This window comes from Mauremys mutica, chromosome 2, assembly GCF_020497125.1.
Source record: "Mauremys mutica isolate MM-2020 ecotype Southern chromosome 2, ASM2049712v1, whole genome shotgun sequence".
Lineage (NCBI taxonomy): Eukaryota > Metazoa > Chordata > Testudines > Geoemydidae > Mauremys > Mauremys mutica.
This window is the reverse complement of record NC_059073.1, coordinates 54277092-54304572: the sequence shown is the minus strand read 5'-3', so window position 1 is coordinate 54304572 and position 27481 is coordinate 54277092. Positions and strand designations below refer to the sequence as shown.

Below are 27481 nucleotides of genomic sequence, written 5' to 3'. Positions count from 1 at the left end.
ACATCCATTTCCAGTTACACATCTATATTTCACTATTCTGCTTTTCATTACACATCTTGCATGAGGTCAGCTGTAAGGAGGGTGGTGATGTAGGAAAGTATAGAGTTGGTTGAGTGCTCCACCCACCAGGGGGAGAGAGTCCTGACCACTACTGTAGATAAATCTTTCTTCCATTTCTGCCCCACTGGGGTAATAGCTGCTACCTAAACAGAAGCAGCTAAAACTTGAATTGAGAAGATTTGATCAGTCTTGCAGCCATCCTCTTCATGATCCACATTAGATTGAGTTTTGAGAGCTACTAACAAAATACACAAGTTATTTTAGTGTTGTGGAAAATGATTTCTTAGTTACGGTGCTAACCAACTATATCTCTTGATGTCTTCCAGAAAGGCCTCAGTTTTGATTTGAAGATCTGTTTTAGTCAAACACAAGTTATTGGGTTCAGTACAGGGGTAACTGGGTGAAATTTGATATGTCGCATAAGTCAGTCTAGATGATATAATTGTTCCTTCTGGCATTAAAAAGTGTGAATTATAGTTGGCAATGATAGCATGTTTTTCTCTTCACACTTTGATTAGTCCAGCCTGTTCTGAAACATCTATGGCCCTTTCCTAACTGATAAATAGAAATAGAGTTGCATTAATGATGTCCTGAAAGACCATCTCTGACTGATTTGCTACAAAATTTCTGCTGCTGCCTTAGTATTCTTCATGGCAATGCTCCATCTAAATTAGGGCCACCCTGTATATCCCAGTCTACCAACTCTTCCCTTTTCCAATTTTCTCTCCAGTTCCTCCTTGTTCAGAGCATACTTCTTTGCTGTTGCCACATCATCTGTTGACTTCACCATCCCTTTTTGAAAATTGAGCTCAAAACTCTCCTGTCTGCTACTTACAGGTTTCCACTATCTGCATTGACCTATAGTAGTAATACTTCACTGCCTGGTGCCTCTTTGTCTGTCATTCTTCAGGAATTGTTACAAGCCACTTTGAGATACCCTTATGAAAAATGCTATATAAATGCAAAGGATGTAGTAATTCCCTTGTTAACACTTATTACACATTTAAACACTACTATAATGGCAAATCTTTGTGCAACATTTTAAAGATGTTTCCTGGTTTAATAATTCAAGCTTTTGTGGTATTTTAACACTTGCAATAATCGCCTTCAGTACTCTCTCCACTTGTTTTTCTGAACTAATGTCTAATGGTGAAAGCTGCCACTGTAGAACCATAGAATCATAGGACTGGAGGGGTCTTCTAATCCAATCTCCCACAGTCAGGGCGGGACCAAGTATTATCTAGACTATCCCTGACAGGTGTTTGTCTAACCTCTTAAGAATCTCCAGTGATGGAGATTCCACAACCTCCCTAGGCAGTTTATTCCAGTGCTTAACCACCCTGACAGGAAGTCTGTCCTAATGTCCAAACTAAACCACCCTTGCTACAATTTAAGCCCATTGCTGCTTGTCCTAGCTTCAGAGGTTAAAGCAGGGGTGGGCAAACTGTGGCCCGTGGGCCGTTTTAAGCCGGCTCGCGAGCTGCACCATGTGGCTTGGCTCCCCTTTGGCTGGGGCACTGGGTCAGGGGCTGCACCACGCAGCTAGGCCCTGCTCTGATGCTCAGGACAGGGCATCAGGTCAGGGGGCCGCACCACATGGCTCCCGCAAGCTGTGGCATGGCCCCGCTCCAGCTCCTACATGCTCCAGTGGCCCCCTCCGGTGCTCCAATGGGAGCTGCAGTGGTTGTGCCTGCAGATGGGGCCGTGTGCAGAGCCACCTGGCCGCACCTCCGTGTAGGAGTCGGAGAAGGGACATACCTCAAGCGGCTCCCAGAAGCAGTGGCAAGTGCCACTTGGAGCTTGCACCGCATAGCCTCTCCCCACACTCCTGCCCCAGCCCTGATCCCCCTCCCGCTCTCTGAATCCTCAGTCCCAGCCCAGAGCACCCTCCTACACCCCAAACTCCTCATCCTCCACCCCACCCCAGAGCCTGCACCCCAACCCCAATTTTGTGAGCATCCATGGCCCGCCATACAATTTCTATTTCCCGATGTGGCCCTCGGGCTAAAAAGTTTACCCATCTCTGTGTTAAAGAGAATAATTTACCTTCCTCTTCCTTGTAACAACAGTTTATGTACTTGAACACCTGTTACCATGTACACTCTGCACCATTATCTAAATAATTGATGAAGAAATTGAATAGAACCAGTCCCAGAACTGATCCCTGCGGGACCCCACTTGAATATGCCCTTCCAGCTTGACTGTGATCCACTGATGATTACTGTCTGGGAATAGTTTTTTTTTCCAACCAGTTATGCACCCATGTTATAGTACCTCTATCTAGGTTGTATTTCCATAGTTTGTTTAGGAGAAGGTCACGCAAGACATTATCAGATACCTAACTAAAGTCAAGATATGCCACATCTACTGCTTTTCCCCATCCACAAAGCTAGTTACCCTGTCGAAGAAAGGCATTAGGTTGGTTTGCCATCATTTGTTGTTGACAAATCCATGCTGACTGTTGCTTATCACCTTATCTTTTAGGTGTCTGCAAATTGATTGCTCCGTTATCTTTCCAGGTACTGAAGTTAAGGTGACTGGTCTGTAATTTCCTGGGTTGTCCTTATTCCCCTTTTAGTAGATTGGCACCGTATTTGGCATTTTCCAGTCCTCTGGAGTCTCACCCGTCTTCCATGATTTTTTTTTTTTAAAGATAATCACTAATGGCTCTCATCTTTTCAGTAAGCTCCTTGAGTATTCTAGGATGTTTCGCCAGGCCCTGGTAACTTGAAAACCTCTAACCTGTCTAATTTGTAACTTGTTCTTTCCTTGGTTTAGCATCTGGTCTTACCTCATTTTCACTGGCATTCACTGTCCTTTTCTGTTGTTGTCCCGTGTCGTCCCCCACCCCTCCTTGAGTAACGTGCTTATCCTGTCTTTGGTCTTCCTCTTATTTCTAATTTGTAGGATGTTTTCTTGTTACCTTTTATGTCTCTAGCTGGTTTAATCTAATTTTGTGCCTTGGCCATTCCAGTTTTGTCCCTGCATACTTGTTACTTGTTTATATTTATCCTTTGCAGTTTGACCTAGTTTCTGGGTTTTTTTAGGATTCTTTTGAGTTTCAAATAATTGAAGAGCTCCTTGTTAAGACAAGGAGGTCTCTTGCCATACTTCCTATCTTTCCTACACAGTTGGATAGTTTGCTCTTGTGCCCTTAATAATGTCTCTTTGAAAAACTGCCAGCTCTCGAACTGTTTTCCCCCTTAGACTTGCTTCCTATGGGATCTTACCTACCACCTCTGAGTTTGCTGAAGTCTGCCTTCTTGAAATCTTTTATCTTTATTGTGCTGTTTTCCTTCTTACCATTCTGTAGAATCATGAATTCTGTAATGTCATATGATTACTTTCACCCAAGCTGCCTTCTACTTTCAAATTCTCAACCAGTTCCTTTCTATTTATCAAAATCTAGTCTAGAACAGCTTCTCCCCTGATAGCTTTCTCCACTTTCCGAAATAAAAAGTTGTCTCCAATATATTCCAAGAACTTGTTGGATAATCTGTGCCCTACTGTGTTGCTTTCCCATCACCATCAAGTCTTCCTTTGGATGATTTTGTTAGCTCTTTTTATAAACAAGCCTCATCTATCTCCTCTTCCTGGTTAGGCGGTCTGTAGTAGACCCCTAGCATGACATCACCCTTGCTTTTTACTCCTTTTATCCTTACCCAGAGACTTTCAACAAGTCTGTGTCCTATTTCCATTTCAACCTCATTTTTAAGATACAAGGCAACACCTCCTCCCTTTTTTCCCTGCCTGTCCTTCTGGAGCAAGCCAAAACCTTCTATACCAATATTCCAGTCATGTGTATTACCCCACCGAGTCTCTCTAATGCCAACTGTCATAGTTGGAAAATTAAGTACTTGTTAAAATATCTTGAGAGTTAAAAAATATGCCTAGTAGTGCACCAACTTTTATAAATTGTTATTAGAATATAGTTTATTACTAAATGTGATCTGCAAAGGAAGCAGGGTGGCATTTGTATTCATTTTGCTTCCATTTGTTTGTGGAAGGCTGATAAGGAGGGAGGAAGGATATACTGGCAATGTTAGTCCTGTCTCCCCATTTTTACTTGAGGCCTCTATGGAAGATCAGAGAAATGGTGTGAGGAGTTTTCATAGCTCTTACCTGAACAGGTTGGTAGTTGAATCTTCAATGTAAATCTCTTCTATCTTCTAGTTCAGGCATTTGTTTTAACAAAAATGAACACTTTAAACACCCATGTAAACACCATCAGTGGCTTACATTTAACTTCTGTGGTACATAAAGCTCATCTACCCCCTTTTTCCTGAAACTGGAAAAACAGTAGAACTGGCCTGAGTTTCTAATACACAAGGAAACTTTCTGGAAACTTGTATTTTATGTTGCCTTTATGACATAAAGAAACAAAGGATATAAACCCAATTTTCCTCTGTATTACATATTTAAAGTAAGTTTATTTTCATATCCTGTTGGTAGCAGTGGGAAAACTAAGAAGGAAACTGACAGTTAACTTTTTTCCCTCTAATTGCAGGAGTCAGAAATAACGTCGGAATTGACTAATGAGGGGTACTGCGACTACAACAGTAGGCCAAATGAGAACTCTTATTGCTATCAGCTGCTGCAAGAACTAAATGAACAGAGGAAGAAAGGCATTCTTTGTGATGTCAATATTGTGGTGAGTGGGAGGGTCTTCAGAGCTCATAAGAACATCCTAGTTGCCGGCAGCCGTTTCTTTAAGACTCTGTACTGCTTTACAAACAAAGAAAGCCGTAACCAAACCACTGTTACCTATTTAGATGTTGTTGCTGTTCAAGGTTTTTCTGTCATATTGGACTTCTTATATTCTGGTAACCTTGTCCTTACAAGCCAAAATGCCATTGAAGTGATGTCAGTGGCCAGCTATCTTCAAATGACTGAGGTTGTCCAGTCCTGTCGCAATTTCATTAAAGATGCCTTAAATATAAGCATTAAATCAGAAGCTCCAGAGGCTGTAGTAGTGGATTATAACAGAAGATCGGTTAGTCGGGATGGTCTGCCTTCATCAAGGGATCAGAAAGTTGCCAGTTTCTGGGCAACACGGAATCTTACTAACTTGGCAAGCAGTATAAAAACTGAAAATGATGGTTACTGTATTGATGAGGGCCAAATAGAAAACTATCAAATGAATGACTGTAGTTGGGTCCAGGACAGCTCACCTGAAATGGCTGAAAATGAATCTCAAGGTGAAGGAAAAGTGTTTGTGTGGAATGACATGGCCTCACAGGGACAATCAGTTCAAGAACCAGGAAAAGCAAGAAGGAAAAACCAAACTACAAAGAGATTTATTTATAATATACCACCTAATAATGAAGAGAATTTAGAAGATTGCTCTGTGATGCAGCCGTCAGTCCCATATCCAGAAGATTTGCAGTTTATTAAGGAAGAACCAGGTAAATTATTTCACTAATATATTGGATTATCCAAGTGTTACTGTTGTATCCATTCTAGGATAACCGCACTTGTATAAACGTGTATTAGCTAAGATCCTGCAACAAGTAGTAAATCAGTAGACAAAATGAATTGCAAATATCTGACAATGTTGCAGTGAGTCTTATCTAATGCAAACATGCTTACTCTGTTATGATTAGTAAAAAAAAAAGGCTGAATATCTGTTTTGTGTTCAGATGTACACTATTGCCAAAATACTTGTAGACGCTGTATTAAAAGTTACAGTTCACATTGGTGAATACCTACTTTCTATAATCCTCAAGAGCCAGTTATCAAATAAACCAAACAATGTAACATCAACTGGTGAAAACTTTCAAAAAATTATTTTGCTTATATAAATGTTTAATTGTATATTCTCTTGGCTAGCACATTTCAACTATCCACCATGTGTAACTTAGTCTGTACGATGCTTTAAAATCAGCAGTTGGCTTTTAACTTGAAAATAACTGAGTTTAATTGCCTGGCCAGATGCTCTCCTGCAGTGGGAAGGTTGATGTCTGCTAGTGACTTATCTTTTGAATGATCATCCCTTTGTTCAGTGTATAGAGAAGTTGCATTTTGACTTCACACCAGTGGTGTTCAACCTATGGCCCTTGAAGAGATGTTTCACTTTTATTATGAATTGAAAGTGTGTTCCTTGAGCCACACTTGCAGTGTGGTGTGTGGGTGGTGTGGTGTGCCAGTTGCATTGGTATGGGCTAGTGTTGGATGGGATCACCTCCAGCTGCATGCCATTTCTCAGGAGTAGTTGTAATGTGAGCCAGTAGTATTCTGAACAGCTCCTTAGTAGCTCCCCAGATGACTGCCTGCTGTATTACATGAGGGAGGAGAGTTGCTTTGGATGCTCTGTTGTCTGCTTCCTTGTTGAGCTGCAGGTGCTTCATGGTGAACAGAATAGGAACTTGACTGACCCTGCCTACATTTAAAGGATTGACTTGCAAAAAAAAGAGCTTCTCCTTCCTCATGCAGCCAGATAGGGCAACCTAAGAAAAGGGTAAAGAAGCTGAGAATCATTGAGCTATAGGTTTCAAATTGTCTGTCCAGCCCATGGCAGCTCCAATTAGTTTCAGCTAGTAATGGTCCCTAAGCAACCATATGCCAGATGGGGATAGCTGGAGCACAGCATGCTCAAACTATTCCTCTCCTTGCTCCAACCTATCCTCTGTTCAGGGCACTGCACTGGGATGTGTAGGAGCAGTTATGCTGGATCTGTGCTGTTACGGGCTTTCCACATATTAGGATACCCACAAATGCCCAGCTGTGGACGACTTCCATTCCCTTTGTATTGCCGGAATGAGGGAGAACAGCAACATTGCTTGATTAATATTAGGGAATTCAACAAGCACATTTTTATTCTTGATTCTCAGATCCTGCCGAGTCTGCTTTGTAATGTCACCTTCAGGTAGACCATGCTTAGTGACTTCGCTCAGAATGAGAATGGACTCTTGTGTCAAAATTCCCAGCTAGTAACCAGTAAAGAGTTTGCTAGAAATGATTTTTCCAGAAAGAGCAATAGAACCCATGCTACTGAAGGAAGTTTGAGTGGGTTTTATTAAAAGTATTTCCTGGCATAAGTTTTCAGTATCTTTCATCCCATTTTTATGTGCATATACTAAATACATATTTTGTTTGCTTTATCAACTGCTGCTGCACAATGAGCAGACTTTTTTTTATTTCAGCTGCCCACAAGGATGTCTGTCCTTTTTTCCTCTCTTCACCCCCACTCCGCCCTGAGTAGTTAGTTTGAGAATTCAAATTATTCCACAAATGTGAGGTAATGTGCATTGGAAAAACATTGAATTTGATCTGCCATTATACTACTTACTTATTCAGCCCTTCTAAGTCCCTCTAAAGCCGTCGCTAGTCTTAACTGCACTAACCAAAATAACTTGGTCATCTTTAAATGTTTCTACCTCATTGTTCACTCCTCCTTTAGATAATAAATATTTTAAACAGTACCAGTCTTATTCAACTAAGGTTGAATATTGCAATTAACCTCTTGCCATGTTGAAAACAAACCATCTACTTATCCTATTGTTCTCCCAGCTAGTTTTCAGTTCACTTTAGCTTTTTGCTCCTTACCCCAGTGAGTGCTTAACTTCCTGTAATAGCTTTTTGTGAGAAATTTGTGGGGACCACGTTAAAATGAATTGCAATTAAAGAAATTTGGGATCCATGGCCGCGACCACATTATATGCAAATTCACCCTTTATGGACATGCGTTCTAGCGGGGGTCGGTGTATTTGTACTTGGTTGTGAGTTGAAAATGTTCCGTGCTAGCTGCAGTGGTCCCATGGATGTCATATTTGAGCTGAAAATAAGTGCAGTGTAATGCACTTAACATACTTTTTCCTTGCTCTGAACTTTCCACATGCTGGCACTACTGCCACATCTCCTCTGGGGATGTACCCAGCAGGGAACTTTAGGGTGACTTCTGTCCCCTTTATGGTGCTTGAGTGGCACGGGACAGTCCAGTCCAAAGCATTATGGGATACAGCTCATGGCCAAGCTCCCGTATTAAGAGCTGACATTTCAAAGTGGTCTAAACTCCATATGCATACTCAGTTGTCTTGAAAAGTAGTATGCCTCATTGGGGCGCAAAGTAGGCTTCAGTGGTGCAAATTTTGGGATCATTTGATCCCGGCCCAGAGAGTTCTCAGGAAAAAAGGGCTGGTGAATAGACTTGGACTGTTTTTAACTTGCGTGCACACTTCTGATTTAAACCGACACTGCTCACCAAATAGAGCCACCTGAGCTAGTGTGCAGCAACTGAGTTCTAAGTTGGGAGAGCAATATTTAAAAAGTTTGATTTGATCTTGCTCAGTAAACGGGTACATATAGGGAATGTGCACCAGAGAAAATGGCTTGTGCATGTGAACAAAACACTCCACTGCTTACACTTCTCCCTGGGGAGAATTAGCGAACAAACATGATAGTTATGTTGCTTAGTGCATTACTGAAAGGTACTCAGATATTGTGCTAATGAACCTGGTATAAAAACTTGTATGAAATAATGTGCTCTGGCAGCCTTTATGCTCGCTGGCCCTAGAGCTGATATAGTACACGACAGTCTTGGGATGAAAGCTAGCACAGATGACCCATAACCTCATGCACAATCCATTGATCTGATTGTTCAAAGGAGTAGATGAAAGTATCTTCTGCTTAGGAAATCCATCAGCTGTACCTTGTGTAAGAGAGCCTGGTGGTGAATGTTGCCGTGACCAGAGGCAATATTGGCCAGCCACACTTCTGACTTCATATGCTAATATATTGTCAGCCAAAAGCAGTGGCGGATTTTAGAGTAAGTGGGGCCCTGTGCACAGCTTCATTTTTTGGGGGGGCTCCTTCTCAGGACCCAGCCAAGAAAAAGAGCGTTCTTCCCCTCCCCTCTGTTTTTCATTCTTTTTTTTCTTCATCCTCCTTCTATATTATAAGTAATGGGATGTAAATGAAAATAGTGAGGCCCCTTGATTGGGGCAAGGGGTTGGGCTGCAGGGGGCAGGCTCTGGGAGGAAGTTTGGATGCAGGTTCTGGGATGGGGTTGGGGTGGAGGGGGGTGAGGGGTTCAGGCTATGGGAGGAAGTTTGAGTGCAGGGTGCAGCCTTGGGGTTGGGGTGTGGGAGGGCGCGGGGGGTTGTACTTACCTCAGGTTACGTGGCTCCCAAAGCAACCAGTGCGCACAACCCTATGGCAGCGGCTCAGGAGCAGAGGATCTCCGCGCAGTGCTGCCCGCAGGCGCAACCCCCCCCCCGCTCTCATTGGCTGCAGCTCCTGGCCAATGGGAGCTGTAGAGTTGGCGCTGGGGGCAGGGGCAGCGCCTAGAGACACAGCCCCCCCCAGGGGCCACATGGACATGCCAGCTGCTTCTGAGAGTGGTGCAGGGGTGGGGGGCAGGGAGCCACCTTAGCCCTGCTGCTGGCACATCTCTGCATGCCCCTTGAGGGGAGGGGGGCATCGGGTCTTGGGGGAGCAGCGTGCAGAGCCGTCTCCCACCCTCCAGGGGTGTGCAGAGACATGCTAGCAGCCGGACACCTCTGGGAGTGGCGTGGGGCCACCGGCCACAGCATGCAGGCAGCCTGCCTGCCTGAGCCCTACTGCGCTGCCAGCCCAGACTCGGGGGCAGGTTGTCATATGTTTGTCCTGCATTTTCTGGGGGGGCCTTGTCATTGGGGGGCCCAGTTCCAATGCACTGTTCGTTTCAACATAAATCCACTCTTTGGCCAAAAGGTTATACCAATCTTTATCTGTCACATTCCTATTCATGGATAAATACCAATTCCACTGTAGAAGGACACTTGTGTGGATGATAGTTTCCATAGGGAGCCAAGGTTAATTCAACAAGGTAGCACATGAGGGTACTGAGGCTGCCAGATATTGGGCATTGGTATTAGTTTGTTAGTAAATGGTAGCAACAGCATCTCTTCTCCGGCTGTGATGCTGGAAGACACTCGTGACTGCACTGTTCATAAGCCCTTCTTAGGGGCTCAATAAAAGCATGGCGATTTGCCATGTTATGGGAGATACCATTTTTCTCCCAAAAGAAAAAGGGTGGCTTCCCTCAAAGACTAAGAAAATGGAAGCCATCCATTGTTTCCTTGAATTTGTTGTCCAGTTATCTTTGACCAAAGAGGTTAAATAGTACTTAATATATTCAGAATCTGGGTATTTGGCCTTTCTCTTCACACAAGGGACGCAAGCCTCCTAAATACAAACAGCAAAAGCTTCTTGGCCTTCTAAAGGTTTCAGAAAGACTAGCAAGTCTGTGGTGTCTGCCTTAGAGGACCTATCTCTTAAAGGGATATTAAGAGTCTTGTACATCAAAAAGCTCTGCGCTGTTGGGATATGGAATCTTTGCTTCATAGAAATTCTTCTCTTGAATTGCCTCCAAAATGGCTCTTTAGAGCCCTTCTCGGGGAAGTTCTTCACTTCCTGGGTTTACATGCTTTAAAAGAAATCCTTTCTGTCAAAAGCTACACTGACCCATAACTCTGGACTAGGGCAACTTTATGGTCTAAAATGTGGCTAGGGCATTTGATTTGCCAGGAGCATCTGCATGTTCTGGATGGTTCTGAATGCACTGAGGAGCTTCAGGTAATCTCAAGGTGGTCCTGATTCAGGTGGATGGTAAGGTCACAGTCGTCTAAATAAACAGACTAACTGTGCCAGGAAATCTTGAGACTAAGCAGTATTCTATAGATTTTCCTAGTTTGCTTGACAGTAAAACTTGAGCACTGACTGAAGCCAATTTGTGACAGAGCTACATGAACTCTTATTTGGGGTAGGGAATCAGTGGTGTGTGTGTGTGTGGGGGGGTGTTTTTACTGTGTCCCCATTCGCTTAAAAAAAAAAATTTGTTTATAATGGGTCGGCAACCTTTCAGAAGTTGTGTGCCGAGTCTTCATTTATTTAGGTTGCACGTACCAATAATACATTTTAACGTTTTTAGGAGGTCTCTTTCTGTAAGTCTTTAGTTATAAAGTAAACTATTGTATGTAAAGTAAATAAGGTTTTAAAAATGTTTAAGAAGCTTCATTTAAAATTAAATGCAGAGCCCCCTTGACTGGTGGCCAGGACCTGGGCAATGTGAGGTGCCACTGCAAATCAGCTTGTGTGCTGCAGGTTGCGTGCTGCAGGTTTATAACAACCTAGAATTGCTCTACACCTGACACCAGAAAGATTGGACTGGCAAGATTCCTTCTGTCCACTAGAGATGGGTTACATACATTCCTTTGCTACACTACCTCTAGTACAAAAATCCTGACCAACCTCTGAAACAAAGTCTTCATGATCAGAACTAATGTTCCAGCCAAACACCAATGTGACCTCCATTCTTTCCTCTTCTCGTCTCTTCTCCCCCCTACCCTCCATCCAGATCTCTGTCCCTGACAATGCCATTTTATCTGCTACTATAGCACATAACTGGAATGTTTTCAACTCTATGCTTGACATTAAGTCTGCATCAGTAGCTTGCCCTTTGTTCCTTCACAACACTCCAAAGTTCTGACCCTTTCAGGCATTCATCATCTAGGAATTTATCTCTTATTTTAACTGCAGCAAACTCCTTCTCTCTGGCTTTCCTGACATCCATCTCTCCTCCTTAGATCTATTAAAGCTGTTGATTAAAAGTAGCTTTCCTGACCTTTTGCTTTTGACCATGTCACCCTTCGCGCCCCCCCCCCCCAGTATCTCTGACTCTCCCCTTCTCCACTGTATCAAACTTCTGGTCTTTTATGCTGTTTAGGTCCTTCAGTTTAGCTGTTACCTATCCTTTCTTTCAGAGGGGTAGCAGGTATAAATATACAGCACATGAAAAGATGGGAGTATTGAATTGGCCTCCATTAGCACCACAAAATAATTCCCCCCTCCCCCCCGTTAATATTCACCCCTTCTTGTCAACTGTTGGGAATGGGCCACATCCACCCTAATTGAATTGGCCTCATTAGCACTGCCCACCCCTCCCTACCCCCCCCCCCCCACTTGGTAAGGCAACTCCCATCTTTGCATGTGCTGTATATTTATACCTGCTTACTGTGTTCTCCACTCCATGCATCTGATGAAGTGAGTTAAAGCTCACGAAAGCTTATGCCCAAATAAATTTGTTAGCCTCTAAGGTGCTACAAGGACTCCTCATTGTTCTGTCCTTTCTTGTATCTTTACTGTGTTGTTCCATCAACAAAGCTAGCCTCTGTCTCCCCTCTCCAAATGGCTTTAATGCATATAATATTATTGACCCTCTCATTAAACTACTTCTAAGTCACTTTCAAAAAGCCACCTCCATAATACCTACAGTAAACTGTAACTGATAGCTGCTAGGTAAGTTGCCTCTTCATTTAACTCATTTGCTGTTTGCATAGTTCATTTTAACTTGAATAGTGACTGCTCTGGGTGCATAATGTTGCCTGTCTCGCCTTTCTTGTCTGCTACCCTCTTATTTCCTCTTGTGTTAAACATGATTGTAAAATCTTTGGGCAGTTATCTCCTACTAAATACTTCGTGGCACACCTTGTACTAAGTGACCCTGTTTCTTGTTGTGTAGGGGTCTGGGCGCTACTGTGTTAGTAGCAGTAAGAATCCTAATTGCTGCTTATTGGCTGAGGCAAATATAGTTCTCTATCCTTTCAGAGTTCTAGTTGCCCACTATATCTTCCAAAAGTCTCTCCATATCTGGTGATATTGAAAGTTTTAATGGTTCTCTAACACAACTGAGGATGTCTGTCTATATAGAAGATGAAAACTGATGCGTCTGATTTCAAGTTACCCTATCTGCCGCATTTTTTTGAGATAGAATCATGTCCATCATAAACCTTTAATCTGCTGCAACACAACTTTAGTCTGTTCTCATCTCTTTGCAAGGCAGTTGTTGTAGTGTTAACACTACATCAAGAGACAGGGTTTGATTATCAACATTGCAGATATGGGTTTTTTTGCTTAGGGTTGCTAAAAATTTTTTTATCACAAAGCTTTGTTTGGTGCTTAATCTTTCTCCTTTTTGGATGCCACTGTTTTCTTTAGTTTTTTCTTTAAGATTAAGAGCATTATAATCTCATCCTTTCTGTTTAAAGTGCTTACCTGTCCTCAGTATCCATTCCAGTTCCTTGATTTTTTTTAAATTATTTTTTTAAATAGAGACCTGGAGATCTTTAATTCCCAAGAGTGGGGTATAACAGATCATCATTCATCCATACTCTTCACCACAAAGGGAGGACTTTGTGTATATATGGGAATTGGACCTATTCAAAAGGAATAAGCAGTTAGATACCCTATGTGTGTCTCTGGTTTCATTACATGAGCTATTGTGAAATGCCTGTACTGGAATCAACAATATAATCTTCAAGCTGAGGGAGTTCTCACTAGCTTTTTTTTGTGTGGGAGCATGGACATAAGAATGATCTGGTATGAGCTAAGTAACTTCAAAGAACAACTTCCTTACAGTAACTTTTCCCCCCTCATTCTTTCTCCACTCCAGCTCCCAGGAATCAAACGAAAGTTAGGTTGTCACTACTTCCCCTCCAACAATCAGGCATGAGAGCTAAAATATTGGAATTCTCCTCTTCTTTTTCCCCCTCCCATCCTCTTCTTCTCCCTCTCCCTCCCCCCCCCCCAAAAAAAACCCAAACCCCAAACAAACCCTCAACAACCTTGGAACAAATCCTGTGGGCAGAGGGAGAATAATTTCCTGTTTTACTCAGTGATCACAAAGCCTCAGATCCCAATGAGACTGAGCTGCTGAGGGTCAGTTGCATGAATGATCCCACATGGGCTATAGCTGGCAGCTGGCTACCCAGCTGCGTGACAGTTTTTCCAGACACCTGTTAACTTCATTTGGGCTCCCTTTGAGCTGTCTTCCCATGCAATTACCACTGCCAGCCATAATCCATAATGCTGTTTAAGCAGCAGGGTAAAACTGATGCATACAATCTGATGGTGAGGAGATTTTCACTGTACAGTAATAGTGAAAAATTGATGTACGTTGGATACTTCTACACCTACCTTGCCTAGCAGAAAGAAAGTATACTGTCACTCCTCTGCTGCTGTAGCACTGGCAAAGTATGGCAGAACTTCTTGTATCGCGTGCACCCCCTACCTGCAAATGGATTTGTTAGCTGGAATTTACAAAAGTGCAGACATAGCTATTCCCTTTCTGCTCAAGACTTAACACCCGATAAAAGAGGGTAGGACAGGATTACAAGCCTCCAGATTTAAAACACCCATCACCAGCGAAGAACAGGCACAGGAGAATGGTAGGAATGATGTGGTTGCCCATCAGAATTCAGTCTAAAACATATCTATTTTTGTGTATCAGAATGGTGTGCAGTGCTGCCAATGCCAGCATGATGTATCCTTAGTAAAAGATTTGTTCCCTTTATGCCTGACTAAAGAAACATATAGATAAGGGGCCTGTACCCAGTTAGTTGCTAGAGGATCACCACAATATATGGCTTCTAGGCATGATGGTTTCTAAGTGTAGTTTTTTCAATCTTTGGTAGCTAGAAGAAGAATAAAACAAACTAAAGTCAAGCCAGGAGAGAGAGGAAGGAGCGACAACATGAGTTGAGTGGGGGAAGAGAAGAATGATACAAAATGCAGAAAATTTTGTTTTGTGATGGAGCCTGTATTTCAAGGCTTTCTCTTACACATTCTATAGATACTAGGTGTATGGCTTTTTTTGTGTGTATGTATGGACTAGAGTTTAGATTTAGAAACCAAAAATAGAATTGCAATCCTCATTGAGGTTCAACAGAACTGCTCCTTATTTATAACATTTTTAAAGGGAGATTCAACTTTAAAACTTTTAACCATTCTTAATTACTACAATCTTCAGCTTCTACACTTAATCCTGGATCTCTTGGTGGGTGGGTGGGTGGATTTAATCAGCTTTTAAAAATAAATAAATAAATAAATAAAATCTCCTGTTGCTATATAATAGACATAAGAAAAAGTAGTATGAGAATAGGATGAAATTCGTGTGTATGTGTTAAATAGACCATATTCCTTTAAATTTGACTTGCATAAGGAAGTTTTTTATAAAACTTTTCACAAACGTACAAATTTAGAGACTGGATGGGACAAAGGACTGATCAGGTTTTTTTGTACTGCTTTAAGTATGTTTGTTTGAAACTGGGTATAATTAAGGCTGTACAACCCCTATTATGCATGTAGTTATAGTGCAAATAAAGGCACTATCACAGTAGACTTACAGAAATAAGTTACACCTGTTTAAATCACCTTTCTACTAGTATAAGGCATGGTGTTCATTACACAGTCTTGCCAGCATAGCTATGTTGGCTGGGAATGAGGAAAAAATTGTGCTTTCTGCTCAACATCGGTGTTGGCAAAAGTGCTTGTGTAGATGCAACTGTGCTGTCAGTATTTATCAGCATAGCTAATGTTATTGAGGGAGAATCTGTCAGCATGGAGAGGATGAAATTGCCCAGGGCTGTAGTCTTAAAAATCCCACATTTTGGTGAAATTAGTTAATGCTTACTTATAAGGGACTATCGGAGTAATCAATTCATAAATAAGGCCCTACTTGAATTGCGAGATTATCAAAAAAAATTGTGGCTGCGTTGCAGACAAGCCAGGGAAAACTGTGGAAAAGTAATAATGGACCTTATTATTCACAGTAATAAAGTCATTACTTTTCAGCAATTTTCTGCTGTCAGCCACTCGGGGCTGAGAATGGGGGTGCTTGTAGTCAAAATTGCAGTGGAAGCCTAATATTGCAGAATCTGCAATTTGCCGAATATCACAAGTTAGTCATAAAGCTTCTTGAAGAGTTTGTTTAAAAAATATAACTGTTCAGAGAATTCTCTTCTGTAGAATTTTGTCTGAATCAAGTTAAAAGAACATTACTTGTAACAGGTACGTCAAATGATTTCAAGTATGGACTGTTGCCGGGTACGTCAAATGATTTCAAGTATGGACTGTTGCCGGGTACTTCAAATGACTTCAAGTATGGACTGTTGCCGGAATCTTGGCCAAAAGAAGCTTGGGAAAATGGCAAGTAAATTTTTTTTTTCCTCTTCATAGCCCTCTTTTTTTGGGGGTCCAGTTTCTTGTAATGTTTAATGATCGTATAGATTATAAGGCTGAAGGGACTGCTGTGGTCATCTAGTCTGACTTCCTTGAATTTATTCTTGTTAAATGAAAAATTTAAAAAAATCGTGGGTTATAGCAAACTTTCTCATTGACAATGTCACAGTAGCTTTTCCCAAAGCAAACTATAGCCAGTTTGGTGTGTTTGGTTTTTTTTTAAGATTAGGCTCTTACTATCAATTTAGGATAGATGGATTAGCATACAGATAAAATAGATTTGATCTTCAAATATGTAATGCTTAACGCTGAAAATTGTCACTCAACACACTAAGTTTTGGTTAGTGCAGTTCATATTTCCTTTTAGCATGGCTAAAAGCATCTTCTCTTGAGACCCATGTTGGGTGGTCTTGCCCTTCTGGGAGTAACCTCTCTTCTCTCCCCCCCCCCCCCCCTTCGCTCCCACTGTATAAGATCTACCTAGGGGGTTAGTTGTAGACATTCTCTGAAGATTTTGAGAATATACAAAGAAGCACTGTCATGTAACAAACATATTAATGATGAAACACACCATTTCTCAATAAAGCAGCTATTTTAGGAACATACAGGAGTGGGTAGTAATATCTAGCCCTGTATCCCTTATCAGAACTCAGTGCTTTATGAAGGAAGGATAATAATATCCTGACACTTATAGGTGGGGAACTGAGGCAAAAGGAGGTGAAATGACATGCCCATGGTCACTTGCCAGCATGCCAGTGGCAGAGTTGGAAAAAGAACACAGGTCCTTTAAGTCCCAGTCCAATATTTTATCTACTAGGAGAGACTTCCTCAACATAATAGTTCATGCAGGGTCTTAATGTTACGCTTCAGTTTTGTATCAGCCTCCCCCCCCCCCCCCCGATCCTTGTGGGCATACATAAGTAAGGCTAAGATTTTGTCACGGTTATTTTTTGTAAAAGTCATCGGCAGGTCACAGGCAATAAACAATAATTCATGGAGCTTGTGACCTATCCGTGATTTTACTAAAAATAGCCGGGGGCAGGGCTAAATAGGGAGGAGAAACGGAGTCCCATTGGGGGGGGAGAATGACATGCCAAAGCTGCTGCAGCGGGGGGCGTAGCCTCGGAGGGGGGGGTGTACAGCTCCTGCTCCAGAGATAGACAGCTGTGGGATGTGTGCATGGTCCCAGCTGCAGGCGCACCCCTGCCCCAAGCCTCGGCCGTATTCAGGAGGGGGTGCATGGCCCAGGGGCACTGTGGGGCAGGGGTGCGCAGCTCCCACCATGGGGCTGGGGCATGCAACCCTGGTGGAAGCCATGGGGCTGGAGGGCAGCAAGGGATGCGCAGCCCCAGCCCTGGAGCTGCCACAGCCAGGGATGGTGTACGGTCCTGGGATGCTGCGGGACAAGGGCATGCAGCTCCCAGCTGCAGCCCCTGGCAGAAGCGCAGCCCCAGTTCCGGAGCTGGCTGTAGAGGGGGGCGCAGTGGGCAGGGCCCTGGGATGCTGCGGGGCAGGGGCGCACAGCCCCGCTGCAGCTCCTGCCATGGGGCTGGGTATGAGCAACCTCAATGGAAGCTGTGGGGCACAGCAGGGGGTGCACAGCACCTGCTCCAGAGCTGGTTGCGGGACAGGGGTGCACAGCTCCGATTGCAGTCCCTCCACCCCCTGCAAACTACAGGGCAAGGGCTGCAGGGTCCTGATTCCAGATATCCAGCTTGCAGTTACGAGCTGTTGCAGCCAGGCAGGGGTGCACAATCCTGCCTCCAGTCCCTGCTTTAGCTGCTGACAGCTGAAGCAGAAGTTGTTGCAGAGGTCCTCCATGACTAAATCATAGCCTTATACATTAGTATTAATTTTTGTTGGGGGTATTTTTAATTTAAAAATCTATCATGGCACTCTTTTCTAAGAGGCTGTCTTTTTGCCTTTTAAACACGTAATACCTCGATGCAGGGGTAGCCAGTTGTTTCTCTGGAGTCAGGACCTTAACCAAAAAAAATTTGTCACACTACAACAATAATAATGGTAATAAGTAAATAAAAAGATTTTGCAGTCCATTTAAAAGTGTCTGCAGGTCTGAATTTGGTCTGCAGTCTGCCTACTGACTACCTCTGCCAGGATGCATAAGAGTACAGGTTCAGTCAGTTCTGGAATAAGATTTCTTAAAGGTGACTAGAATTGAAATAGTTAACGTTACGAGTCTGTTAGATGCAGCAAATGTGAGTGGTCAGCTATTGAAAGCCAAATTTTTGAAGACTACAAATACTTAAAATCCATGGTACAAATGAATTAAGGCTTTGCCTCAGGGAGCAGTAGTACCTTCTGTTCAGACACATACAAGTCTTTGCTTTCTCCTTCCTGACATCGACGCCACAGAATCCATCTTGTGCATAGCCACATGCCCTTAGAAAACCTGTTTTAAAAGTTTTGGTGGCAGTTAAATCCATGTGCATGTATCTTGTGTTCCTATCTTCCCTGGGTGAATAGCCATCCCCCTTAATGGTTCGTGAGTTCTACTCTGTCCAACTGTACCATAGTCATTGGACCCATTCCTTTCCTTTTGTCATATACACCTCTTCCCCGATATAACACGAATTTGGCTATAACGCGGTAAAGCAGCACTCCAGTGGATCAAAGCAAGTTCGATATAACGCAGTTTCATCTATAATGCGGTAAGATTTTTTGGCTTCTGAGGACAGAGTTATATCAGGGTAGAGATACAGTAGTGTAGTATCTTAACATTTCTTGTAATTTGGGTTTGTGCATGGCCATTGAGCTCTACCATCCCTGGCCCATGGGTATAACTAGCTCTTACCTCCTGATAATACCTCAGTTCTTCTCTACCTCATGCTCCAAAACGTCTGTTAGTCTATAAGGTGCCACGGGACTCTTTGCTGTCTCTACCTCTAGAAGCTGTATCTGAGCTCTGAATTAGAGGGAAAGAAGGGGAGGGTAAATGAGGTTCTATGGAGAAAATACATAAGGAAATCCAATAAAAACAGGGTTTTTTCCCTCAGCTTCAAGGATTTGGTCTGTCCTTGGGTTCTGGAATCTTTTTGTAGGAGAATGAGACTTCATGGGATGTCCATATTTACTAGATAGGCACCTACAGTCAAATCCTGCTTACTGGGCCTACCATGTCAGTGGACCCTAGGGCAACATTGTTTTTGACCTGGGTAACTTTGACATCTGTATGGTGCAAAAGCCTTTTGCGGTTTCAGTTGTACTAGAATGTGTCCGAGGATAATCTTGTTTTATTTTGTTCCATTACTGAACACTGGGACTTTTTTTTTTTAGGTGATTCATCTGCTCTAATCATGAACAAACTGAAGTGTCCACACTGTAATTATGTAGCCAAGTACAGAAGAACACTAAAGAGACACTTGCTCATTCATACAGGGGTGAGATCTTTTAGCTGTGACATCTGTGGGAAGCTGTTTACTCGAAGAGAGCATGTAAAAAGACATTCCTTGGTAAGTAACATTTTCTGTATACATCTTTAAAGCTCTCAGCTGTTTCTTAATCTTTGGTAGAAACAGTTTCATAAGAGATTTGACATTTGAATAGTGTCTGTTTTACCGTGAAGTAACCAAGTTTGAGTCTACTTGGTTCCAGGACAACTATCTGTCTCTTTAAATTCCCATCTGGAAATCGCACTGTTGTCCGTGAAATTTGTTTCCAAGGTCTTCCATGTTGATGTCATGAGTATTTTGGGGCAGATGTTTTAGGAGGATTGAGGAAGTGACAGAAAATAATAAGAGCAGAAATGCATCCTTTTACAGGCTTAGTAGACAAGAAGCCTTCCCTTGATGGGGCAGCAGTTGAATATGACATCCTTTCATTCTGTACTACTACTTCACCATTTTCTGCCCACACTGACAATCCACTAGTCAATTTCTCCCAAGTGTCTTGTTGAAGTTGAAGGTATGTTCATCCAAAGGCCATCCGACAAAGTGGGTATTCACCCACGAAAGCTCATGCTCCAAAACGTCTGTTAGTCTATAAGGTGCCACAGGACTCTTTGCTGCTTTTACTGATCCAGACTAACACGGCTACCCCTCTGATACCTGATGGGATGATGTATTATGCACTTTAAAAATCCAAGGTGGGGCGACCACTGTCTTGAACCTGATGCTGAAAATGAAAACTTGCCTTTGACACTGATTCCATGTAAAATGCCATTGAACAGTTACTCACTAACTTGCCATGTGGGTGTATCTAAATGGCGATAATCCCAGCACTTCAAGATGAGTTCTTATGTGAGAAGCCAGAGAAGTTTATATTCTAGGCATTTTGATTGGTATTTTCTATGTAGTTTACAAGGAATGAGACAGATGAAGTTTCATTTTAATTCTTGGGTTGTATAAACCCTAGGTGCACTAACATTTCAGCTTTAGGGAAGCAATAAAAGCAGGGGTCAAACTGGTAACAAAAAAGATCGTGGTATTTTTCGAAGTACTACCCTCATGAGACACCACTTGTGGAAGATTGTGTGATTGCATTTTGAACATCTGCAACTTCTCTGGGTGACTTGGGCTTGGTTCCCTCTGTGTGATCCGAATAGATCCATAAGCTCCACTAGGTTGTTTGGGCCTCATTGAGGGGGAGCTCAACCCCATAAGCCCTATTGGGCTTCTTGACTTTGGCGTGGTGCAGTTTCGGTACCACTCGAGACTTGAACTGCAGTGAGCAGCTGTTTCTATTAGTCAGTAAGAAAATTTCATTTGAGGAATGGGTTTTTTTGCCCTAGGTATGGGACAAGAGCCTAGTGAGTCTGAACTATGAAAACAACAAAATCTATTGCTTCTTATAACTATATATTGATTCTACGCATGGGTTGAAACTGTATCAACTGCATGGATTTTTATTTTTCATCATCCTGTCTTAGACTGAGTACCAGTTTCATTCTTGTCTTCAGAGGAAACTTTTTCAGTATAATCTAAGAATTTAAACAGATACAGTTATACCAGTATAACCTCTTGTGGGCACACTTGTATTCCAATAGAAGATTGGCTTTTTTGTTTACATTGTGTTGCATGGGAAGGCATTTAAGATAAACAAAACACTCTTATTATAAATATCGCACAGTGGTTATGCTGGTATAATTACAGCACTGTAACTGTTAACATATTCCCCTATAATCAAGGTCTAAATGTTATATGGTGAAATACCTCCCCTCTGACTAATTTCCATCTGGTTTTAAATTTGTGTTTCAGTGACTTGTTTGTTGAAAAACTATATATTTTCATATCGTATCCTTAAACAATAATGGAATAGTTACAACGCATATTAATTCAGTTGTATGCATAAGGAGTTCAGTCTTGAAAATACTCTCCATAGAGAAGTGGGAAGCTTTCCTAAGGAATGAAGGGGCCTACGCTATTAATTTATGCAGGATTTAAGCTAATTTATTTTTAGTTTCTAGCCCTTAGAATAACAGACAGTTTTCGAAAAGAGGACTCAGTGTAACTTTATAGCGTCTTTGTTTTCAAGTGTCTATACAAAACTGTACAGCAGTGAAACTGACAATAATCAAGCCAGTCCTATCCCAACCAGCTGCTAAATCTCTAGGCAGGCAACAGCTAAGACAGTGAAAATATTGCCTCTCAACCTTCAGAGGCCCTTTCGTCTCACTTCTCAGCTTTTGGCTAGCAAAGTTTGCATCAAAAACTCTTTTGAGGACCTCAAAACATGAACTGACCTCAAATAATTCACGCAAATTCAGCAAGTTTTTCCAAATGTTGCAAATGTGAGTTTCTTCTAAATAACATTTCTCTTCCTGTTCAGGTGCATAAAAAGGATAAAAAGTACAAGTGTATGGTGTGTAAGAAGATCTTCATGCTGGCAGCCAGTGTTGGAATAAGACATGGATCTCGACGCTATGGAGTTTGTGTAGACTGTGCAGATAAATCTCAACCAGGAGGGCAAGAGGGAGTAGACCAGGTGCAGGACACAGACTTCCCTAGGGATGAAGAGTATGAGGAAAATGAAGTCGGAGAAGCGGATGAAGAGTTAGTTGATGATGTAGAAGAACAAAATGACCAGTCTCGATGGGATGAATCTGGGGAAGTCTGTATGCCTTTAGATGACTGAGGGTGTACTCTTTAAGGATGCTGCAGTTGGATACTGTGGATTGACAATTTGAGTTCATGGACTGAAGGCTTGCAAAATATGGTACAGGCTGGATGGTAGTTATGTTGCTGTGAAAACTGTAGGGTCAAAGCCTTATAGCAAAAAAGGATTATTAAATTTTTTATAATATTTGCACAGGACTGTACAGCATACAACCATTTGGTTGAATTATACAGAGTCCTCACATCTAGTCAGTTATCAAAAGAAAATGTATTTTTTATTATTTATAGGATATAGCTACTTGGGTCCTATTCAGACATGGTAACTGTACTTATTATGTTACACATTCATGTATCCTTCAACATGAATGAAGAAAATTACAATCTTGTTATGGAAATACATGACAGCTTCCCCAAATCCAATCATAGTTTCAGCCATAGAAGTGGCTCTTATTTCCAAGAATAGGGCTTTGCCACACCACTCTTGCCTCCCCATTACCCTTAATGGTCTAAACTCCTCAGTAACTTAAATATGCAGTATAGGTAATACCAACATGCTAATGAAATCGACTTATATCAGTTGGCTTAAGCCAGCCTGTGGTGTAGGTGACAAGCACTGGAGAAGATATTGGCATTAATTTACTGACTTGATTTCTTGATGATTTTGAATTTGCAAGAAAGCTATTTCTCTTTCAACAAATGCAGAATAATCACACGGAAAAAATGATTGATTAATACTGGGTGGATTGTGATTCAAATATGAGTAACTTTTTTTTCTTGCCACTTAGCAAATTTTAGTGTATTAAATTCTTTCTGGCATTGCTGCCTGTTTTAGGTGTATCTTTGTTGGCAGCATTCCCTGTTGACCATCTTTTTTCCTCCGGCGTATACCTCAGTCCAACACAAAGCTTAAAGAATCCCCAAAATGGAGAAAGAGTGTCATAGAAATAGTATATGACATCTGACTTTGTTAATTTACAATAAATGCCTGCTTTTGGCTAGTTCTGTTATGCAGTATGAATTAGACACTAGGCTGTTGTGCCCATTGTTATTCATTAAAATGAACACAAATGATCTAATTTTTTTAATTCTTTTGTATTTTTCTGGGGTGTTTCTAGTGTTTAATGTTAAATTATGTTTAACTTGGCGGCTTAATTTGATGGAACATTTTAAAAAAAAAAAAAAAAACCAAAAGCAAAGTGATATTCATTTGAGTTCACCATTTAGAATGCTCCGCTCCCAACACTCTTTACTTCAGTTTTTGAGGAGGCATTGAAACTTGAATTTTTGTAGCCATGGACTTTTTTTTCTAAACTTGTGATACTGTACCAATGATTTCAGGCCTCTTTCTGAGGGAGGGGAGGGTATTGCACCTTTAGGTTAAACTCCTTCGCTTCATCTAGCCTAATGAATTAGCTGATCATTGGACACTGCATTTGATGTAATACTATGTCACAATGAATAAATATGCACAGCATTTATCATAACACATAGCTAGGCCAGTGTGACTGTACTGTATTAAAAAAATTGAGGGTCCCCATATTTTCAGCTTTTGTTGTAATTTTAAAATGAGTATATTTTCCTAATTTATATCAGGTAACTAAATTATGCTAGTTGTGTGGAAAACTTTGAACTGTGCTTTGATGGACAGAATTAATGGTGCTCCATCTGATCAAAGTTGGTATGTATTTAAAGAGACAAGCTTTACTGTTGTCCTTTTATTTCAGTAGAACAGTGATTTAATGTTAGACATTGTTTCTGCTGGATGAAACTGAGATAAGGTGAACTACAGTTATATGGGTATTAAAATGCATCTTTTTTTATCATCCAGTTGTTTCATAGGTAGTTTCCACAGCACTATAAACCTGACAGATGACTAGGTTTTTTTTGTTTTTTTTGTTTCAGTTTTTTTTAAACTGAAGAATCCATCTTATTTTCATTCTAGACTGAAATGTGTAATTCTGGTGGGGTCCAAAGTAGAAATTAGTTGGGCAAAGATCCTATGAAAAAGTATTTTAAACGTTAAAAGTAATGTTCTGCTTTGTGAATATGTAAGTATAGCATAAAGATTTTTTCATCCCATTTATCCCCTTTAAAACCATAGTTTACAATTGGTAGATCTGTCTATATATATAATATATATATACATGAAATTCACCTAAATCTGCTCTATTAGAATACAGCTCACTTAATGCTTAGAAACTGGACCTGGCTTTACATTCTTAATGTATTTTACTTTTTTCTCAAGGTATGAACTTATTCTCTTGAAACTGAATCTTCTTTTACTACTTAAATCATTTATGTATATCTGGTAAATTATGACCAAATTTGTTGTTAGATTGCATACAGTAAATTGAAATATACACTTGGTACACTACAGAATTGTTGTGCTTTTGTTCTGGTTATATTTTGAAAAACAGGGTTTAATATAGATTGAGTGTAACTTATAAATATTCAAACATTCTTATAATTGATTGGCCTTAGACTCTTCTGTTGTATTGTGACAATCTTTATATGCTTAGTAACATTTAACTGTTTGTCAGAAATTCTGTTTTCTTAATGTAACATGAGACGCTCTTTAGTCATCTGGTGTGAAATAGGTAAGTACTGGAGATGCGCTTATTCAGAACATGGTTTAAAACCTGAATACTCTGAGTTGGTTGTCGCTCAATATTTTTCATTTTAAATAAATGATAAAGTAATTGGGGGCTGTGATTTAGTAGAACAGTGAGTAGAAAAGCGACACAGTGGGTTTGTTTAGCCACCTTTATATATTCTAAAGAAGCAAAAAAAAGACACATACCTTTTCTTTTGCAGGCTTCCTACAGTGCAGAATGGATTTTTTTATTTAGCAAAGCTGTGATGACTGCTCTTTAGAAACTCATGTAGGGCATTTCTTTTTAAACCCTTGTTCGTGAGGCAAGGTGATAACATAGGATGCAGACGCATAATTTTGATTAGTAATTTCATTCTCCTTATCAAACTTTTAGCTACAGCTAAAATAGATTAAAAGTTGTCATAAATTGATCAAACATCTATGTACACACACATTAATAGCATACAGTGCCCCAGGAGCATCTTCTCATTGTAATGTTAAAGGTCTGAAACACAAAGATGGACTTTTTTCTATCACACAAGAAATTCAGTTAATCTGTTGTAGGAGTTAATCCATTATTTTTCCCCCTGAGTGAACTTAGTCTTTATCTGAGTTCTGGAGACCGATACACATGATCCTCAATAGATATAGCACAGGCAGCAGAGTTTGCTACCAGTCACAATAGTAAAACACTTTTTTGCCTCTCTAAATTAATACCATACATCACAGCTCTGTTTTTATAGCTTGATACTACCCGAACCTTTTATTTCCATTTTGAGGGGAATGGTTACCAGCTGATAACTTTTTCTTTAAGTCCTGGACTCCAGCCTCCAATGAACTTCTTGTCTCCCAACAGCTGGCTTAACTCTGTCCATCTGAGAAAAGCTTTGTTTGTTATTTGACATTGGCTTTAAATTGGTAAGTAGAGCTCTCCTTAATAGAGTAGAGATGGCTTGTTTTTTTCACTTGTCTTTCAGATTCTTAATTCTGTTCAGCCAGAGTTGAGGGAGGTGCTTTACTACTGAATATGCCTTCAAAGTACTGGTGTTGAAACTTCTTGCTTCTCTAAGGGCATGGCTACACTTGCAGATGTAGAGCTCCGGGAGTTAAACCAGCCCTCAGACAGCAGCAGGGAAAGCGCTGCTGTGTGTTCACACTGTCAGCTGCAAGCGCAGTAGCGTGGCCACATTTGCGGCACTTGCAGCAGAGTTGGGAGCAGTACGTTATGGGCAGCTATCCCACAGAGCTCCTCTTCCCATTCTGGCACTGTGGCTTGGAGGGAGGGGGAGCGTGGTGCATCCTGGGTCTGGTCCCAATGCCCCATGATGCATCGCTTCGCATCCCAGCAATCCCTGTGCTTCTGTCCACACTTGGCGCAATCTTTCAACAGTTTTTGTACTGCACATTCTGTCTTACCTTTTGGTCTGTGGGAATGGATCTTGAACTTGTGAGGAATATGCTGATGGGTCTTGCCAGCACGTCACGAATTGCAGTCAAGTTACTCCTTAAGCTACGAAGTGACAGGAGTCCAATGATGATGATGACACGCATAATGCATATGACATGAGATTGCTTGTGGCATTCACAGATATGCTCACAACAGTGGAATGCTGCTTTTGGGCTCGGGGAAACAAGCACCGAGTGGTGGGATCACATTGTCATGCAAGTCTTGGATGACTAGAGATGGCTGCGGAACTTTCGGATGAGGAAAGCTACTTTCATGGGACTGAGTGTGCTGAGCTCATCCCCATCCTGTGGCACAAGGACACGAGATTGAGAGCTGCCGTGCTGGTGGAGAAGTGTGTGGCTGTTGCAGTCTGGAAGCTTGCAACTCCAGACAGCTACTGATCGGTCGCTAACCAGTTCGGAGTGGGAAAATCAACCATTGGAATCATGTTGCTGCAAGTGTGCAGGGCCATTAATTGCATCCTGCTCAGATGAACCGTGACTCTGGGCAATGTGCGTGACATTATGGCTGGCTTTGCACAAATGGGTTTCCCTAACTGCGGAGGGGCGATAGATGGGGGACACATTCCAATTCTGGCACCAGACCACCTAGCCTCAGAGTACATAAACCGGAAGGGGTATTTCTCAATGTTTCTCCAGATGCTTGTGGATCACTGTGGGCATTTCATGAACATGAAGGCTGACGCACACGCAGCTTTCGGAACACAGGCCTGTTCAGAAAGCTGCAAGCCGGGACTTTCTTCCCAGACCAGATCACCATAGTGGAAGTCAAAATCCCCATTGTGATCCTTGAGATACCACTTACCTTTTAATGCCATGGCTCATAAAACCCTACACAGCTCTTGTGAGCCTTGACATGAGGAAGAAGTGGTTCAACAGGCTGAGTCGGTGCAAAATGACTGTGGTGTGTGTGCTTTTTGGCCATTTAAAGGGACGCTGGCGCTGTCTGTATGGGAAGCTGGACCTGGCTGATGACGACATCCCTATGGTTATAGCCAAGTGCTCTACCCACCATAACATTTGTGAAGGGAAGGGTGAAGCTTCACTCAGGCATGGATCATGGAGGTTCAACACCTGGAGGCTGAATTTGAACAGCCAGAGACCAGGGCTATTAGAGGGGCCCAGCACGGGGCTATAAGGATTAGGGATGCCTTGAGGGAGAAATTCGATGCTGAAAGCCACCAGTAATGTTTGGTGCCCTGCACAGGAGTGAAGTGCAGTGGTTCCAATGCTAGTAGGCATCAGTGTTTGTTGCTTATGATGCACTGACTTGCAGTGCCTTTTCCTTTCCTGG

The 27481-nt window shown here is 41.8% G+C and overlaps 1 protein-coding gene across 4 annotated transcripts in view; it reads left to right on the top strand.

The window, feature by feature from the left end:
• ZBTB10 (zinc finger and BTB domain containing 10) overlaps positions 1-23196 on the top strand; it is a 38129-nt gene extending 14933 nt beyond the window's left edge. For all 4 annotated transcript variants that reach the window (XM_045005064.1, XM_045005061.1, XM_045005060.1 and 1 more), the window contains 4 exons: positions 4568-5465; positions 15886-16023; positions 19351-19526; positions 21841-23196. In XM_045005064.1, coding sequence (XP_044860999.1) covers positions 4568-5465; positions 15886-16023; positions 19351-19526; positions 21841-22146 — 1518 coding nt within the window. In that variant the 3' untranslated portion in view covers positions 22147-23196. The remainder of the gene's footprint in view (positions 1-4567; positions 5466-15885; positions 16024-19350; positions 19527-21840) is intronic.
• Positions 23197-27481: the final 4285 nt, after the last annotated feature.